The 20,281-nt window shown below is 42.4% G+C and overlaps 2 protein-coding genes across 23 annotated transcripts in view; one reads left to right on the top strand and one right to left on the bottom strand.

The window, feature by feature from the left end:
- The window catches only part of ANKS1B (ankyrin repeat and sterile alpha motif domain containing 1B), an 839,347-nt gene extending 837,270 nt beyond the window's left edge, over positions 1-2,077 (top strand). For 10 of the 16 annotated variants that reach the window (XM_036299863.1, XM_036299861.1, XM_036299852.1 and 7 more), the window contains one exon: positions 209-2,077. In XM_036299863.1, the coding sequence (XP_036155756.1) occupies positions 209-319 (111 nt within the window). In that variant the 3' untranslated portion in view covers positions 320-2,077. Of the gene's footprint in view, positions 1-192 lie in introns of all 16 variants that reach the window. The other 6 variants (XM_036299864.1, XM_036299862.1, XM_036299848.1 and 3 more) reach the window with 2 other exon arrangements.
- A 9,161-nt stretch (positions 2,078-11,238) lies between these two features.
- Positions 11,239-20,281, bottom strand: part of APAF1 (apoptotic peptidase activating factor 1) — an 85,870-nt gene continuing 76,827 nt past the window's right edge. For 6 of the 7 annotated variants that reach the window (XM_036298246.1, XM_036298250.1, XM_036298251.1 and 3 more), the window contains 2 exons: positions 17,715-17,861; positions 11,239-13,318 (listed from right to left, as the gene is read on the bottom strand). In XM_036298246.1, coding sequence (XP_036154139.1) covers positions 13,172-13,318; positions 17,715-17,861 — 294 coding nt within the window. In that variant the 3' untranslated portion in view covers positions 11,239-13,171. Of the gene's footprint in view, positions 13,319-17,714; positions 17,862-18,995; positions 19,123-20,281 lie in introns of those variants that run through there. The other variant, XM_036298249.1, reaches the window with a different exon arrangement.

The raw sequence follows: 20,281 nt of genomic DNA, 5'->3' as shown, positions 1-20,281 counted from the left end.
GGCCCGCATCTCATTCCCCGTCCCTTCTCAAGTGCCTTGTACATGGTCCATATGCAATAAGTGTGATCGAAAGAGCAAATAAATGATTCTCACAGCCAACAGCCCTGAAGTCCTGCTGGGGTGGTGTTGGCCTCTGAGTAGCGGTAGGTTGCGTGTCTCCACCCCATACAGGTACCACATAACAGGCATCAGCCTTTCTCTCTCAAAGCAGATCGACCCTTCTGAGCAAAAGACTCTGGCCAACCTGCCGTGGATTGTGGAGCCGGGACAAGAAGCCAAGAGGGGGATTAATACCAAGTATGAGACCACGATTTTCTGATACTCACCGTCCTCCCGCCCTCGTGGTGCCTTGCACGCCGAGCAGCCCGGAGCAGGCTTCCCTTCCCGCCTCCGTTCCCACCCAGCCCAGGAGGGAGACTGCTCTGTTTGTGTGGCCTTGTCACAGGCGAAAGGCCACTGGCCATTCCTGGGGACGTTCTTTCTGCACCAGTGACAGAAAGCGCAGCCGAAACCCTGAGAGGCACGAGCTGAGATTTCCGCGGGCTCCCGACTCCCCTCCCTGTCACCACCCAAGGTATTTCCAATGACTTGGCCCCCACACTTGCTTTGCTGTCATTGGGGGATAAACATCTTTTTAAAAAAGTGCAGGGGATCTCTAATACTGCCTAAAAGTATAAAAATCTTGCGTTTTTCACTGTCCACAGTTTTAAAGGTAGAATCAGAACAGAACAGCCCCCACAAAGCATCTGTAAAATCATTCTATCACTGAGCATCATTTCATGCAACAAAAACCACCCTCCATAGTGGCCAGGAAACCCTGCCTCCCAATTTCTATATTTGTGGTTTTTTATGTCATCAACTATGTCAGCTAAAGAAAACCTTCACACCTACGAACTGATTCAAAATTTACAAATGATTTAAAGCAGAGAAATTTATTATGCACAGGAAAATGTGTCTTGTATTCAATATTTTTACTAAAAAGATGTTTCATTAATGCATTGATAAGCAAACGAGGTTAGTTGTGAGGGATGTTTCCAGTTTCGTTTGTCTCAAGTAACTAAATCTCTACTGCTACGACTAAGAAGGTAGTCTGAGCGTGGGACGGTCCTGGGACTCTCCCCGGGGCAGGAGATTCGGGCAAGCAGACGGGGGTCCCCCCCCCCCAAGTGCTGACGCAGCCACACACCTGCAGAGATTGTTTTTTTAAATCTTCACAGTGTTTTAAAGAACATGTTAAAATAAAAACCTAGGGCTCCTGCTGTCAAGATTTCTGTCATGGAAAACTTATTTGAGAAAGGTGTTAATAAAATTCTATTGCAAAAATTTGTTTTCTAGAAAAAATAAATACAAAAAAAAAAAGAAGAGATTCCAAAGTAATAAAACTCTTTTCTTGACACAGAAAAATAAATGTTTGCTTACTATTTGATTAAATAAAATTTACTTACATTTCATTAAGCTATTTTACTTTTTTTAATGTCTCTGTGGAGTATTTGTATGATAAATACCATAATGTATATTTATGTAGAATCAAATTATATACAGTACCAATATCATTATAGAAAAAAATAACGTTTTAATGTATATTGTTCTAACTGACCATATTGTGGATCATTTTGAAGTTCACTATAGAGATATTGATAAATTGTGGGACTGTCTTAATGTTGCTTTTTTTAAAAAAAAAAAATTAACCAATATGATTTTAAACCTGAGAATATCAGTTACATTCATCAGTTGGTGAGTTTTGGAAGATAACTACATTTTATTTCAAACTGACACATGTATATGGTTTCAGTTCAGTGTGGAAGAATTTTAATATAATATTAAATTACTTGAACTGAACAGTTCCTTGTACATATTTTGCCTATTCACTGTCGATATGTATGTAGAAAATGGAAAGTAAAATATCACATCTATGGTACCAAAAGGAAACTGTATAGAAGCAAAGTGAATAGTAGCTTTGCCGAAACAGAAACATACATGTAAATATGCTTGGGCTTCCAGTTATAAATTTTGTAATTTTTGTCATTATTTATATCCTATAAAAAAGCACACAGAATAAAAAGGAGATTGTACAGCCGCCAGTGCCTGGCATTGTTCTGTGAGCACTTCCTGCTTCCATTTAGGAGAACCAGAGGGCCAGCCCTCTCAGCATGCATAGCCAAAGGGATCTTTACACGGGCACAATAATTGAGGAAATCTGCTCATCTCCAAGTTTAACCCGTCTGAAAAGATACAGTGGCCTTCACAGCTTGAATTTCAGCCAAAAAGCCCCCGTTGTCTTGGTTGAAATATTAAAGTGGGCTGTGAGGAGAAATTGCCAAAACAGAAATTTCTAAAAGAGGAAGTGACCACGAACTGGGTCACTTTTATAGGATCACAGAGATGGCAGGTTGGGTAAAGCATCTGCGTGTTTGTCTTAGCTCAGGCTGCCATCATGAAATACCGTAGTCTGATGAGCTTAACCAATGCATTTAATTTCTTACAATTCTGAAGGCTGGAAAGTCCAATGTCAAGTCCAAGCCCGCACAGTGGTTTTCATAGAAGGCACTTTCTCTTGGCTTGTAGGCGGCCGCCATCATGCTGTTTGCTCACATGACCTCTGTGTGTGTGAGCCCAGGTGGGGAGCAGCAAGCTTGCTGGTATCTCTTCTTACAAGGGCACTAATCCCATCATGAGGGCCCCACCCTTATGACCCCATCTAACCCTAATTATCTCCCAAAGGCCCATCTTCAAATACTATCACATTGGAGGATTAGGACTTCAACATGTGAATTTTGAGGGGACACCAACATTCCATAACAACATTCATCAATCCTTTCATTTTTCCTAAAACGCATGTGCCAGCTGTGAATTGAGTGGTAATAGGGCCATGTTAGAGACACACCGGGGAAGATCAGTGGTTCACATCCCATACCCTGTGGCTTTCAGATCTCTCCACTGCTGGATCCAAGTCTGTTACTCTGCAAAACACATGCCAAAGCAAACTTGGGGCACTCCCAGCCTGACATGCAGAGGCCCAGGGCTTTGAACCCCAAAGAGCTAAAACCATCCTGCAATGGGGTGGCATTCACAGAGGCAGAAGGGCGGGTTTCCTGAAGGAAGGTTTGGGCTGGAAATTTAGATGGTAATGCTTCAATTGAGCTACTTTGGCCTTTTATCTTTGCTAACCAAAGGTCAGTATTGCTTTTATTCATTATCTCCATGGATCAAATGCTTATTTGCATCAGTTATGGCCCCAGCACAAAGCGGATGGCACACTCCAATTAGGATCATTTAAGAGTTTAATAAATAAAATACTTACATAGGTGTTGGCAGCCTATAGGGTAATAGAGGGGGTAGAGCAGTGTCCCTGGGCTGGTGATGGGCTGAGAGGGAATGGGAGAGGAGGGGGCCGCATACAGGTTGAGGAATGTGGCCTGGTGCAGGGGCCCTCAGCAAGAGAGCCAGGGATTAAAATACTTTGATCTCAGCCCTGGCCAGTGTGGCTCAGTTGGTTGAGTGTTGTTCTGTGTACTGAAAGGTTACTGGTTCAATTCCCTGTCAGGGCACGTGCCTGGGTTGTGGATTCCATCCCCGGACTGGGTGTGTATGGAAGGCAATCAATGTATGTTTCTCACATTGATGTTTCTCCCTCTTTCTCTAAGCGGGTGAGGATTAATATATATTTATATGGCCCTGACCAATTTGGCTTAGTGGATAGAATGTCGGCCTGTAGACTGAAGGATCCCAGGTTTGATTCCGGCCAAGGGCACATGCCTGGGTTTCGGGCTCAATCCCCAGTTGGGGGCATGCAGGAGGCAGCCAATCAATGATTCTCTCTCTCCCTCTCCCTTCCTCTCAGAAATCAATAAAAATATATATGTATCCTGATCTCACTCTACCTTCCATTCTGCATTACCTGAACCCACGGATGCCAGAGGGTGGAGGCCCACTGGTATGGTCTACACAGGGCAGCCTCTAGCCACCAATCAGGACTGGGAACAGAGAGGAGTGGATCTAAGTGGCAAACAGAGAGCGAGCCCCCACGTATCAAAGAAGGGATTTGAACTAATTTTCTTGAAAAGGAAGTCTGACAAGTTGGTAATTGCCATGTCCATGGGCGTGGGGATCCTTGAATGCTATTATTCCAAAAAGGACTTCAATTCAATCGCTCCATTAATTTTTTTCTCCTTAAATTATATTCTATGACAAATTTGGGTAAATGAACCCTATGAAAATTATTCCTGGTTAGTTCATTAATAAGTCATGGAAGTGATTTTTCTCAAGACACCAGATTTTTTGTTGGAATACTTGGGAATATTGCTGGTGCATATATCACGTCTGGATGTGATGGGGCGGGAGACAGGCTTAAAGAACAAATGGCCAAATCCCCAAAAATCAATAAAAATTCACACTTGGACCAAATGACTTTGCGTCTAAGCTATTTCTGAAAAGAAATGAAAATTTGGTAAGTGGGTGAACCTCCAGAGTTCTTGCTTCTTCACTGAATTGGAATATGATGTCCGTGTTCAGAAGGCTATATGGAATAAAGCCTTTTTTTAAACATTAAGTTTTTCAGTTCTCTTTTTTTATACAAGCTCTCCACTGCATATGTTTCTTATGAAAATTAAGCAATCTGACCATTATAACACATTTTTTAAATTAAATATTTGTTGTTGAAAGTATTGCATGTGTCCCCTTTTTTCCCCATTGACTCCTTCGAGCCTTCCTCTGCTTCCCCCCACCCAGGCCTTCACCACCCTATTGTCTGTGTCCATGGGTTATACATATACGCATACAAGGTCTGTGATTTCTTCCTACTACCCTACCCTGCCTCCCCTCTGAGATTCCGCAGTCTGTTCTATGCTTCTATGTCTCTGGATCTATTTTGTTCATAAGTTTATTTTGTTCATTAGATTCCACATATGAATGAGATCATGTGATACTTGTCTTTCTTTAGCTGGCTTATTTTACTTAGCATAATACTCTCCAGGCCCCTCCATGCTGTTTCAAAGTATACACATTTTCTTAAAATAAGATTGGGTAAGCGCCCAGCACAGGCCAGCAGTCGCGCTGCACCATGGTGCTCCATCAGGGACCCTCACCCCTGGACCCCACACCCATTTGCTGCTGTCAGAGCAAACATGTGAACCCAGGCATCGGCCTGCCCCAGGGCAGCGTCCTGCTTCCACAGAAACCAGCTCCAAACAGGCAGAGGATTTCCTTAGCCCCGTCGAGTAATGACCATCGTGCACACTGTGAGCTTCCCTTCGTGCCCTCAAATCAGAACTTTCTTTTTTTGTTGTTGTTAATCCTCACCCGAGGATATCTTCCCATTGATTTTTAGAGAGAGTGGAAGAGCGGGGGGAGAGAGAGAGAGAGAGACATCAGTTGGTTGCCTCCTGTATGTGCCCCGGGATGGAACCTGCAATCCAGGTATGTGCACTTGACCAGGGATCAAACCTGTGTCCCTTTTTGCTAGAGCCAATGCTCTAGCCACTTAGCAACATAATCCAGGGCAACCAGAACCTACTTTTGGTGGTGGGATTAATCCTAAGACTTTGGTGCTGACCTGGGGAACAGCAGTTCTACGTAACTATTTCCTGTCTTCATCTCAAGCCAATGTACTCACTCAAAACTCACTCTGAGCTCAGGGTGGCGCCACTGTACTTAGAGTTGTGAATGCAGAGCCAATCATCCCCACCCAACATACTGCACTCTGTGTGTAACTCCTAACAAATCACAGCTGCAAATTACCGCCAAAACAATGTCTGCTTTCCTCTCCAAAACCCCAGAGACCTATGTAATAAAAGCTGCACAGGCACTCCAAGAGTAATGACCAGCGATGCAAAGACTTACACATACCTCAGACTGAATAAAGATTCTCCAGGGGCGTCACCCAGCTGAAGGTGACAGCTGAGGTTTTTATAAAAAATATATTTTTATTTATTTCAGAGAGAGGAAGAGAGAGATAGAAACATCAATGACGAGAGAGAATCATTGATTGGCTGCCTCCTGCATGTCCCACACTGGGATCGAGCCTGCAACCTGGGCACATACTCTGGGAATCAAACTGTGACCTCCTGGTTCATAGGTCGATACTCAACCACTGAGCCACGCCGGCTGGGCAAGCAGCTGAGGTTGACCCATTGCTTGGCTCAGACGCCTGAGGAGCACACGAGTCGCACACCAGACTTCATGAGCACAGCAGAGCTAACATGCACCTTCCAAGTCCTGCCATTTAGGAGACCTCTGAGTTATCTCAGTGCCACAGTGAGCGGAGATGGGTCACTCACAGCCAGTCAGTTCTCAGCCTGGGATGAGAGCTGGGCAGAGCAGTCCCGGCAGTGCTACACTGAGCTGGCCTTGAGTCTGTGGCCTCCATCGAGCACCCCTACAGCTGCTCCTGGGGAGCCTGCCGCCCCCATCTTACTGCCTCTCATCAATAAGACACCTGAGGAGGGAAGTCAAGACGCCTCCACGTAAGAAGCAACATCAGCTGATTTCTGACATTTGAGAAGCTGATTTCTTGCCACTTCTCAAACCTGCATGCTCAGTTTTCCAAGACAAAATAAAAAACAACACAAAAAAAACCTAATGTGCTAAGTGATGAATCAGGGGAGACTTGGAAAAAGGCAGGCACAGGAAATTCGGGAATCCCATTTCAGCAGGCCATTTCTGGGGAGTTGGTCTGCGGGGAGGGGAGAGGTGGTAAACTCAGACGGCTTCAAGGCCACACAGGTAACAGGAGTGGAGGGAGGGCTATGATGACCCGCAGAGCAACTGCCTCATCTTGGGGGTGGGGGGGATGGCTACTCAGTTCCTGCTGATTCTTGCCAGCCATGGTGGCTCAGTGGTTGAGCATCGACCTATGAACCAGAAGTTCGCATTCAGTTCCCAGTCAGGGCACATGCCCAGGTTTTGGCCTCGATCCCAAGTAGGAGGTGTGCAGAAGGCAGTCAAATAATGATTCTCTCTCTTCATTGGTGTTTCTATCTCGCTCTCTCCCTCTCCCTTTCTCTCTGAAATCAATAAAAAACATTAAAAAATTTTTTAAATGTGTGAAAGTGTCCAGTACAGGGCCTGACACATAAAAGGCCTATAAAAAGTAGTAGCTCCCCCTTCCTTCCTCCTAAAAATGATTTATTGTCTCAGAAAGTTACTTGACAGAGTGGGGCATGTCGACATAAGAAATGTCCAAACCTGTAGAGACTTTTCCTATGAGTTTATTTGAACCGCACTGACAACATATGCTGGGGAGCAAGACCTCAAATGCTCTGGAGAATAACAATTTTTCAGCTTCTTTTATGCATTTGAAATTAATGTGGGAACATAAGGAGGAGTACATGAGAGTGGGAGAAAGCAAGGCGGGGACTGGATTACAGGATAGTTAAGATTATGTGTTCTCGTGAAACCTAGGTGCACAGAAGCAATGGAGAGGGCTTGTTTACGGAAAAAATAAACCTTTTGCTAAAAAGCTATATGCCTGGGGCATGACTGCCCACCAGACCTGCCAGTTAGGAATTTATGATCAGATCACCCTTTGAGGTTACTTTCCCTAGAACTTTTTTTCATCCACAGGCACATAAACCCAAGGGGAAGAGTTCAGAATCACTGCTAACTGAAGATGAATCCAAAAGGAGAAAGGTCTCAAATGCATTCTCCAGCTGACCCTTACACAGGTGTCCATGACCCTAAAAGGATTCCACTTCCAATTGCAACTGACACTCCACTTGTAGCCCAGTGGTCTGGGTCTTTCTATAAAGAACAAATCCTCTCTCTCTCTCTCTCCTACTAGTAAGCTCTATGGGCCTCTGTAACTTGTTTCCTGAGCCCACGCACCCAGCTGGCTCACTTTTTCTACCTCTGTGACTTTCCAAATAAACTTGCATTTGGATTTGATAAAAGAGAAAGAAAAAAATCAGATTTGTATTCTGGCCCTGGCTTTGATACTGATTAACTGCCTGGGGTGTGGTTCTTCCTCTATAAACTGCAAATCCACTCGTAACTACTGTGAAGATAAAATAAGGGCTGGGCCCAGCCAGCGTGGCTCACTGGTAGAGCATCTACCTATGAACTAGGAGGTCACGGTTCAATCTCGTCAGCACACATGCTCGGGTTACGGGCTCAATCCCCAGTGAGGGGTGTGCAGGAGGCCGTGACCAATGATTCCCTCCCATCACTGATGTTTCTATCTTTCTCTCCCTTCCTCTCTGAAATCAATAAAAATATATTTTTTAAAAAATAAAATAAGGGCTGGGCAGTGCCCTGAGTGGGGAGGGGATGAAGCTTTGCATGGATGAATGTGAACACTTGCTCCAGCTCTCAGAGCAGCCACCTGGGTCCTAAGCAGCCGTCTTCACTCACCTGCTGGGTGTTTTCCAGTTTGATCTGTTGCTCAGAACCACGGGGCACACACTCGAGCTTGGAATGCTCTCTCTAGTTTCTTATTCTAGCCCTGGGGGATGGGAAATCACAGAGGCAGGTTTTTCTCTCCACTTCTGTGGGATAAGCAGTATTCCCTGTTCTGAGAGCCTGGCCTCATGAGTGAATTTACAATGAATAACAGCAACTCATTTTCCTGAATCATAATTGAAATGAAAATGTCCTAACTTTTGGTCTCCTCACATCATCTGATTCAGAAGTCAGTTGCTGTTGATGCCAAATGACTTCAAAAGCCCGGTCTCTGAGGAGTCCCAGGTTTGATGCAAATTCTTCTGCCCCTTCCACACGCGTGCACACAACTACACAACAATTCTGTGGTTAAACTCACAGCCGAAGAGCAGCTTTTTTCCTAAGGCGGGAATATTAATAACCGTACATCGTACATCGGTAATCTTAAGGAGAGGGTATAGGCAAGGAAATCTATTCATGTGACTATCCTCAGAGACTAAGAATCATAAGAAAACCATTTTCTCCTTTTCTAAAGGTCAGTAAGTAAATTATGGTAACATAGAGCATTTGCTGAGTCATAGATTGCCATACTTGCCAACCTAAACACTCCGGGGATATGTTTATTCATTTCATATAATTTGGAAGCAAATCTTTTCTATCCAAAAAAAGTTTTACTTTTCCCTAATGCTGCTTCACCATAAAATGTCAAACTAACCTGGAAGGTGAAGAAAATGCTGGTGACGTGCTGCACCTTAATCTGACAGCCCCATGGTACCCTAGTGCAGAGAGAACATAGCACGTGCTCTGGGCGGGCAGGCAAGCAGGGGCTTCAATCATTCAGATACTTATGGAGGCTCCAATGGGAGCCAGGATTACGTGAGACTCTGGTATAAAAGACAGAGACCTGGCTTTTGTGGAGCTTCCGACCTAATGGGGGACTACAATAAGTAAGCGACACAGGGCAACAGAAGTCATGTAAGAGAAAAGAGGGCGCTACAAAGGTAATCTCAAAGAATTTATGAAGAATAAGAAGGAATTAGAAGAAAAAATAGGGGGAAAAGGAGTATTATGGAAGGGAGGGCAATGTATACAAAGCCACAGAAACAAGAGAGCACACAGTAGGCCCAGGGTTTTAAAGAGGTAAAAATCATGCAGAGGGCAGGACTGATGCACAGATGGCAGTTGGGGACCTGTTGCCAGGCAGATAATGGGACCCAAATAATGGCAAGCATTGTTCACTAGTCCAAGCTCCGAGATAAATACTTCGTGAGCATTGCCTTACTAAATCCTTACAACCCTGAAAGACAGCTCCTGCTGTCTTCCTGTTTTCTTATTATCTATTGTCCCTAATCTTCCTCCAACAACTAAAATGTATTTATTTATTCCCTTGGCTGCTACTTAAAATAGTGCTTGGCACACAGTAGACTCTCAAGGCATATAAGATAGATAGGTGGCTGAATGAACAAACTAACAAAGGAATTTTGGTCAAGGTTCCTTCACCCACACCCACTATATTCACTACACTTACCACACTAACTTGCAATGTTTAGTCTTTGCTGGTCCTTCTCAGCCCCTGTGCTGGTCCCTCAACTCACCAACCTGGACCTAGTCCCGGGCCTCCTTGACATCCATTTCGCTGCTGATCTCTTTTGGTTTTGTGGTTTCAAGTGTCACAAGTCACGATGACTCTCATGGTTTCTATCTCCATCACAGATTTTTCTCATGAGCTCCAGACCCTTTTATCCAACCAGCTACTCAACATCTCCACTTGAATGTCAAATGGCCACTTCAAATGTACTATGTCCGAAAATCTACTCCTTTCACTGTCTTCATCTTAGTTGTTCAAGCCACACAAGCCCAAACTTGGTGTCATTCTGCAATTGTCTTTCTCACAACCTTTATCTAACCCATTAACTCTGATCTTCAAACTATATCCAGAATCTATCACAACCTCTACTGCTGCTACTCTAGACTGGCCGCCTTCATTTTGCCCAGATTATTGCAAAAGTTTCTCATTGGTCTCCCTGCTTCCGCCCTTGCCTGTCAGCTGGTTCCCACTGCCAGAGTGATCAAGGTAAAGCTTCATGCAGATGCTGCACAGCTCACCCCCTCCTCGAGCCCCTGGAGGCCCTCCACAGTGCGCTCCTATTATACTCCCCTCACCCGGTCTCCTCCAGACACACTGACCTCCTCCCGGTTCTGGAACAGACCAACCCATCCCACTTTCAGGCCTTTGCTTGCTCTCCAGATACCTGCATGGCTCAGCCCCTCTCCTTTCAGGTCTGTACTCGTGTCACCTTCTCAATAAGCAACTCCATCTAAGACATTAACCCTCCCCTCCCTGTGTACACCCAGTATTACAACTAATACACTACAGGTTTTACTTATTTACTTTTCCTCCACCTCTCCCTCGCCCCCAACTGCAGTACGGCAAGGACTTTGTTTTGCTCATTGCTATCTCCCTACAAATATGCCAGGTACACATGGTAGATCTCAATACATATTTACTGGATGAAAGAATGAATAGATGAATTCTATCCTTTACAGGATCTTCTCCAGGCCAGCTACACCAAGCAGCGATCAGACAGACTGAGGAGACAGAAAATTTTGGTAGAAGTGAATTATACAGAGCTGATAACACTTCATCAAAAGGTTGATGGATTTGGTTTGAAGAATCCTTCACATTTGTTTTCTAATCAACAAAGAATAAGCAAGGAGTATGAAACAATCTGAAAATGTTTTTCAAAAATATTTTTTGGAATTTTATTTTTATAAAAATTTTTCTATTTCATGTATTAAAACGTACACCAAGGACAAAAAAAAATCATGTAAACTGTATTATAGATACAAAACATACAAGACACATACAATGTAAAAAAATCTTTATATAAAATGCAATGTAATTTCCAACACAAAAAATAAAATAAAATAAAAAAGCAGGGAAAAATGCATATCACAAGTACAAAGCAACATCCTCCCCTTGACTGACCACCTCAGCTGCCATGAAATCTGCAGCTACAACCTCCTAGCTTCTCCTCATCCCTCATGTTACCTAGTCTTTCTTCCATTTTCCTTTTTAATTTATTTTTAAGACAAAGGCCATCAAGGCCTTTTAAGAGCTGATGTTTGTTGTTATACTTTAACAGCCAAGTAAGTTCAATTCCAAAAGTTAATACTTCACACTCTGAGCTATAAACGAGTTCCTAAACATTGCATGCAGATAAAGTTCTAATGAGGATACTCTAAGCAGAACATGCCATTTACATAAATTTCTTTTATAAAATTATGACTGCACATCACATTTGTTTAAATCACAGTAAGTCTATAACAAGTTCCTTAACCCATAAAAAAGAAAAAAAAAAAAAGAACCTCCTTAACAATGTAAAAGATTTTATTCACTCTATTTATGGTTCTCTGAAAAGCTAAATAGAAATATCTAATCTAAAATACACCTGGAGTGCTCTAGTCCTCCTGCCCACCCTATTATGTGATAACAATAAAAACTGGTTCATGGCCTACCTGCTACTGACACTAATACCCATTTGATTTAGTCCCTGTTACAGCAATTAATTTTTAAATTTTGGTTATTTGTTTATGTAGCAACCATAGCTATCATTAATTTATCAGCATATCCCTTAACAATATATTTCTGGGAAAATGTTTAGATTTAAGTTGCAATTAAGGTTCCTAATCAAGAGGTCAAAAAAGCTACTTATTGATGCTGATGTGCTTTTTCCCTGTCAGAATCCACCTTTTCTGATTAACCTCCCAGGGAAGCAGGAGGAAAGGAAGCAGATAAGGAGAGAAGGGAAGGGAGACAGACTGGTTGGAGGGTCAAAGGGAACACCATCCAGAGTCCCGATGACTCTGGTTCTGAGAACTCTCCTAAATTCACTCAGAGAACAGCACTGACATTGCCATTCATCTAAAAGTAAATGGAATTAGAAGAAAATCATTTTCTACTATTCTATATTTCTTAGGAAAATTCTGTTATTAAAATTGGCTGCTTCTCCATCAATCTGATTTACTAATATCTAACTGTAGAGCAAACTACTTCAAAAACAAAACAAAAAAAAAGAAAAATAGTGAAGATTAAGGAAGGTCTGGTATGTAAAGAAACAGAGAGCAGGACAGTGCCCAGCTAAGAGGCTGACCACAGGAGTCCGTTAGGGCACGAGCTGTCCTCAACTAGTGAGGGAAGGTAGACCAATAAAAATCAACTCTGCAACACATAATTTTCACTCCACAGAAAGAATTTTGAAATCCACGACACACTGATGTAGTGAATTAAAGGAAATATTGCAAATTGTGCTCACAGACACAATATTTTTAAAGCTAATTTAAGGAGTGCAAATAAGCTCCAAGGTTGCATTTGGGAAACTGTACCCCAGTGGGGTCATGTGGCTCAGAAAGCAGGCCACTGCTACTCTGAGGCACAACTCGCATAATGACAGTATTAAAATACATATTTCCTTCCAGTTATCCTCATTAATTATGTCAACCAATTTGAATGTATCAAGAGAGAATTTTACCAACAGTATAACAAGGTACGTATTTACATTTTCATTTGCATCTTAAAGACAAATTGTTAAAAATAACGATGATTATGAAAAACAAGATTAAAGGTGTGTTCCGGGGGGGAGCTACATTAGTATCATTCTTCAAACCATAAACAATTCTGTAATGAATGCAATACTGTAAAACAATTCACAGCTTTATAAAAAGTTGAAATACAGAGTTCATCACAATTTTTTCCAATTCAAAATTTGAATTTGACTTATATTAATGCTTAACTATTTTACTCTAAAGTCTGTAAAATATATAAAATACCAAGATTATCAACAGTCACATATGTCTTGAAGTCAGGGGACACATGTATTTTCATCAGATTGGTTCCATTTGTGTAGAAGGTCTGTGAGGATTCCCCAGTGATGACATTCCACCACTGTTCAGAGAAAAATAAAATTCCCATTAGATTGGTAATTACACTGTGTGACAATCGTAGTACAAGCCAGACCCTTCAACCTATCACCTCCCCACACCCACACTTCAAGCAAACAGCGGGAAAGAAGTCGCTGAATACAGTTATCAACCAGGTCAGCCTCTCTGACCAACCCCGGTGACTGTCTCACAGCGCCCCTACACCTCCCTCCAGTGGGAGAAGCGTGCAGCCTGTTGAGAGTAGCAGACACAAGGCCACTTGATGTCCATTACGGCCATGGTTGGGCTGAGCTCGTCTGCACGTCCTTCTCAGTGGAATGGGCAGAAGAATGCCCTCTCTCCTCTAAAAATGCCCCTTTGCAGACATGAACTGGCAGACACCAAGGCTATTCATACTATGGCTACAGGATAGAATGTCCTCTCTACTGAATCTTCCCTTTCAACAGGAGTAATTCAAGAGCCGATGACCAAGTTTCTTTATAAACTCTTGTCATTCATACATGGATTTGCTAAATAAATACTGAACATCGCAAATGTAGCATGTGCTCTGGCCAGGTCCATCCCTTCTCCTCCCAATCACTGAATTCACTAAGATTTTAACAATATTTATATTCACTTACCGAATGGAGGTCATAGAGTTTACCCATATATCTCACTAAAATGAAGGCAAGAGAGACGCTGTGCCTCTTTTGAAAAGGGCTCAGGTACATCAAGAGTCTGAGTGTTATGAACACAATAATGGTGTCACTTTTGTATCCGTGGAAGTGCCTCGCCTTCTGCCTTGCGCATGTGACTGAGTCAATTTTTCGTGTTCGCTATCAGAAATAATAACTGGTACAAGTACACCCCATGGATTTTATAAACCTCACTGAAGCAACATGCACTAACGTGACATTTTCCAGAACTGACAATTTTGCTCTGTAAAACAGCAATGTAAGCAAGATGGCAGAGGACACATTCCTGTTCTGAGTTGCTAGGGGCAAATGATAGAGGCAGCAGCCCCTTGGAGGTCACCCAGGAACTGCCTCACCTTACACAGAAGGAAACCAAGGTTCTGAGAGAAGAGAGGCGCCGTCACCCAAGACCACCCAGCTGGCAGGTGGCAGAGGCACAACAGTTTCCGGCTTCCTCGTCCAAGGGATCCCACCGCCACCTTCCCTCTATTAAAACAGACCACTCTACTTGGAAACACTACACCAGTCACTAATTTGAGTATGGACTAAAAAGCAATGATAGTAGAGTGGTAGCTTTTAGAGGGGATTTTTCAGGCAGTGAAGCTATTCTGTATGATACTGCAATGGTGGACACATGCCATTTGTCAAAATTCACAGAACGAACAACACCAAGAGTGAACCCTGATATAAACTATGGGCCTTGGGTAATAAGGATGTGTCAATGAATGCTCATCAATTGAATTAGGTACCACTCTGATGGCAGGCCATTGATAGTGGGGGAGACAGGGCGTGTATTGGGACTCTGTACACGCTGCTCAATTTTGCTGTGAACTTAAAACTGCTCTAAGAAATAAAGTGAATTTTTTTTTCTTAAAAAAATTGCAGCTAACGTTTACTCAGGGTACACTATGTGTTATTATGTATAAATGCTTTACATGTATTAATTCCTTTAATGCTCCCAACCCTGAGGTCAAAATTATTGTGCCCATTTTACAGATGAGAAAACAGAGGCACAGACAGTTTAATAATCTTGTGATTAATAAGATTATTAACTTAACAAAGCTATTGAGTAGCAGAGCCAGGCTTTGAACTCGGGCAGCCTGCCCCAAGGTGCCCTCTCCTGACCATCACACTCTGCTGCCTCTAAGCAACAGCAAACCTGCATTTACCTCCCTGTATTCTACATTTCAAACCAGGCTTTCTCCTCAGGAGTATGAATTAATGCGGATTTCTTGTCATTCTAACAGTATACATGCCCTGTGGCATAACACAGGTAGACAGCTCAATTACATCATTTTTAACTTAGAAATAGGAACAATTTTGAAAGTTAAGAGCATTTTAGCTACTGGATACCTATTTTATCTTATTGACATTCAATTTATGCAACTTGGATTCTAGAGTAAACAGACTCAAAAGGCCCATTTTCTTGGACACTACAGCAGCTGCTTCTTTTTACATTTAATTTGCTCTGTGCTTTGGAGAGTCTCATTACCAAGCTGGGTAGATGCAGGCTGGGCTGCATCATAATCAGCTTAACCAGAGGGAAGAGCAGCCTGAGTGTCACTTAAATAACAGAGACTGACTATACAGGGTAAAGGTTCTCCCACCCATGAGGCATAACCCCTACAGCACAGCTATCTACGCTGCAGCTTTGTTTCAAAGTTCCCCAAGAACTCTGGAAACCTGGTCATTGATCTCTATCCCATCTTGTAAGCCAGGCTCACGAACATGGACGAGCCTTCGAGGGCGCCCAGAGCATCAAGTGACATGGTCTCTAGAAGCTCAGTGCCAAAGCAGCTTTAGCAGTTAATAAAGATCAAGATTCCCAGCTCCCAACACAAATAGCAATGCCGCTCTTCTCAGCATCATCCTCAGAGCAGTAAGGGGGAACGAGTGGTGACAGCCTCACAATCCCTAATAACTAAATAAAGGCAAGCCCCCAAAAAGTATAGGTTAATGCAACATCTTTCAAACAGCATGGGATTTTTAAAAAATCTTTTTTATTGATTTCAGAAAGGAAGGGAGAGGGAGAAATAGAACATCAATGATGAGAGAGAATCATTGATTGGCTGCCTCTGGCACACCCCCTACTGGGGACTGAGCCTGCAACCTGGGCATGTGCCCTTGACTGGAATCGAACCTGGGACCCTTCAGTCCACAGGCAGACACTCTACCAGGAGCCAAACCGGCTAGGGCAACAGCATGCTATTTTAAATGCACACTTGTAAAGGGACCATATGTACATCCTTTCATAGAACTAAAAACCGCCCTCTTATTTACCGTTTTTATAAACTAGGTTTTTATGTGGAGTAAAATTACAATTACATAGGTCCCGTGTAACCAAAAACTTCATTCGTGCCAATATTTTTTAACATCTACATTGTGTTAGACAGAATCATCTCCTACACTTGAATGTCTTCAGTCAGAGATAACAGTATCATAAAATCTAATGTATTAGGGAGCTATTGTAAGTGGTCAGTACGCTACTCAGTATCATCTCCATTTTCTAAGTAAACCACTATTCAGAAGCCTCCCCTCAGCATCCCCCTCCACAGGAAGCCTCTGCTAACTCCCAAAGGTAGAGCTGTTCTCGCCTCTCCTCTGGGCTCCACTGTCCATATGCAAACAGATCAGAACCCCTCTTACACTTCAGAGATGTTGTTTGTTTACTGTCTGTCTGCTCCCCCCATAGACTGTACGCCACCAAAGGCAGGAACCACATAGCAGTGTCTCAGCACACAGTGGCATTTAACACATCCGTATTGAGGGGACGAATAAACAGATGCAAGCACCAAAAAATGACCCCGAGGCACCACAACACACAGCCTTAGCCACAGTGGTCACTCATAGTAAGTTTGTATACAGCAACTTATTAACTGCACAGTTTTAGGAAAGTCACCACTCTCCATGAACATCAGTTTCCTCATCATACACCAAATATAGTAAAATTCAGGCCTCAAAAAACTGGCTGAGGAGATGATGTAAGTAAAGGATTTTGTAAACTATAAAACAGCTAGAGGCCCAGTGCACAGATTCATGCACAGGTGGGGTCTGGCTGGCCCTCCCTGATGGGGGCCCATCAGCTGGGTCAGTGGGGGGGAGGGGCTGTGGGCAATTGGCCGGCTGGCCCCGCCCCTGATCGGGGTGTTGGGGGCTGATTGGGGGCCGGGCCAGCCAGGGGGAGGGGGGCCGGGGTGGGGGGAGGGGGGGCGGCGGCGATTGGGGCATGGATCAGGCTGGTTAGCTGCCGCAGTGCACGTCATAGCCACTGGTCATTCTGGTCGTTCCACTGTTCTGGTCGCTGGGCTTTTAGAGATATAGATATGCTCCAGCTATTATTAATACTACTACCACTGCTACTAATACTTAAGAAAATTTCAGAAAAGTGTTTAAAGACTTTCAACCAAAATAGTTAATAATTATGAGGTAGAAAATAAAACTAAGTTAAACACCCCACTCTCTAGTCATTGTGACCCTCTAAGACTTAGTACAGGGCCGTGTGAGCTCTGGACTGAGAACATCCCCCACACTGCCACCAGAACTTCCAACAGATGTGACGAAGGTGGCCTTGCACCTCTCAGCCTCGTCACTGCAAAACAGGATAATAGGAATTGCCCTTGCACTCTGTCGGGTTATATGAGGACACACTGAGAAACAGGAAGTGAAAACAGTTTGCACAGTAGGATACAGGCTGTTCTTTTCTTTCAGTCTTTAATGAACTCTTACCTTAAGGTAGCCTCCAGCAGAGACCAGCATTTTGCTATCTGGAGAAAAGCAGAGGTCGGTCACCCAGCCCCCATGGGTAGCAGCTCCCTCTTCTATGGATATCGGAGCACACAAATGAAGAAGCACACCGCTTGAGACATTCCATATCTACATAAACATGATACAATTCATTAACAGGGCTGCCCAGAAATTCTTTATAAATAGCTACCTCATCTGAAACATATTTGGAAATCTTTCTTAAAAATGTAATTACAATTCAATGATACCTTAGGGATTTTTTTAGATTGAGTTCTCTCTTGTTCAAATTTTTTAAAAACACTAATTATACCACAAATGTATTGCTTACAATATTTATCATTAACTGTACTCCCAAAAGTAAAACAAAAGGACTTAGAGTGATTGATTAGAATACTGTGACTCTCTTCATTTAATAAAAAGAGAATAATGGGAGAAAAAAGGAATAAACAAAAAAGACGTAGCATATAAACTACCTCAAAATAAAAACAACAACAAAGAAATGTCACCCCAACAAATTATTTAAAAAAAAAAATTCTACTCTAAGATTAACCACTAAAATGTTGACAGATGTCATTCAAATATGTAAAGCGTATATATTTTAAACACGAAGTCAAAAAAATCTAGAAGTCCTAATAAGGTTCTAAATATACATGATTATTTACTAGGCTCTTATAAACAACCCAATTACTTACAGATGTTAATATTCCCATTTATTTCAAGTGACACTTAATATATAAGCAGTACTCTAATTTTTCAAAGAAATGCATACCAGATTTTTTTTAAAAAGCCCGACCAGAATGGCTCAGTTGACTGCCAGTTCAAGTCCTGGTCAGGGAACATACCTGGGTTGTAGGTTTCATCCCCAGTCAGAGAGAGTATGCAACCGATTGATGCTTCTTTTTCACATCTCTTTCTCTCTCTCTCTTCGTCTCTCTTTCTCTCTCTTTCTCTCTCTCTCTCTCTCTCTCTCTCTCTCTCCCTTTCTCTCTCTCTCCCTCCCTTCCTCCCTCTTTCTAAGCATGTCCTCAGGTTGAGGATTTTAAAAAAAAGATTATACAGAAAATAAAGTCTAAATTTTAAAAAATAGAGGCACTGCCTAGCCAGTGTGGTTTAGTGGTTGAGCATTGACTTATGAACCAGGAGGTCATGGTTTGATTCCCAGTCAGGGCATATGCCTGGGTTGTGGGCTTGATTCCCATTAGGGACATGCAGGAGGCAGATGACTGATGATTCTCTCTCATCATTGATGTTTCTATCTCTCTCTCTCTTTGAAATCTAAAAAAATTAAAAGTTAAAAAAAATAGAGGCATAAAAAAATTAAAAAGAATTATATGGAATCCAAAATAGTCAAACTCACAAAATCAGAGAATAAAATGATGATTCTCAGGGGCTAAGAGGAAGAGAAAATGGGGAGGTCAAAGGTTACGAAGTTTTTTATACATGATATATATACTGTATTGGGCATTAAAAATTTGCTCAGAAGACGGTAAACCTTATGGTAAGTGTTATTGCCACTCACAAATAAAATAATAATAATAAAGAGGGTGGGAGGGAACTTTGGGATGTGATGAATATGTCTAGGGCCTGATGGTTGTGATGATTTCAAGGGTGAATATATATACCCAGACTCACTGAATTGTATACATTAACTATGTACAGCTTTTTACATGCTAAGCATACCTCAATAAAGTAATATTACTGAATGAATGATAAATAAACAAATAAGGCCATAAAATTACCCAAAAAAAGAATCAAATGGAAAAGCTCATTAGAAAGAATTCCGTAAGATATACTATAGAGAGGCAATTTTTTCCTCCAGGGTTTCTGAAAAATGAAACATTGCCTCATAACCAGTAAAGGAACCCTTTCATCCAAGATGAGAACTTAGAGCAAAATGAATGTCCCACACAGCCGCTTCAGCTGGCACGGCATTTATGAGAACGGTGTGGAGAAGACTGGTTACTTAGTGCTCAAGCAGGAGAATCTCCTTGTTCCTGGAAAGCCTATCTGGTAACGCCTGCCAACTGCAGACTCTCTCATTCTTCTGCATTATAGACCTACTCCTTGAATTTTAAATTCTTTTTTTATAAAAAAGAAAAAGAAAAAAAACAAGACTCTCCTCGAATATACTGGTTACCATAGCAGCCATCCCCAAACCTTTCCCATCAAGTGCCCACTCCTTCTAACAACCAGAGACAGGCAGCGCCATGAGGCCTGCCATAGGCCACACTGTAAAACTTGACTATCTAATGGGTATGATGCTAAAGAGATGTTTTCTTTCAGTGCTGAAAACAGCAAAATATGCAATTCATTTATAATCTAGATAATGACTTACGAAATTATTTCCCCCACGTTCTGCCACTAAAAACAGCCTTTGGTTCAGGTCCAAAAATTAAGATGACTCATTCTCAAGATAACAGCAGAGAACCAACTGCAAATAACTAGGGCATCTGCCTCCTCACCTACATAGGAAATGCTTCGCTCTAAAATGAATTCTTTCTGCAATAGAGTGCAGCTGTGAACACAACATGCACAGAAAAAAACAAAGA

This window comes from Myotis myotis, unplaced genomic scaffold, assembly GCF_014108235.1.
Source record: "Myotis myotis isolate mMyoMyo1 unplaced genomic scaffold, mMyoMyo1.p scaffold_m19_p_3, whole genome shotgun sequence".
Classification (NCBI taxonomy): domain Eukaryota; kingdom Metazoa; phylum Chordata; class Mammalia; order Chiroptera; family Vespertilionidae; genus Myotis; species Myotis myotis.
This window is presented reverse-complemented; position numbering and strand designations above follow the sequence as displayed.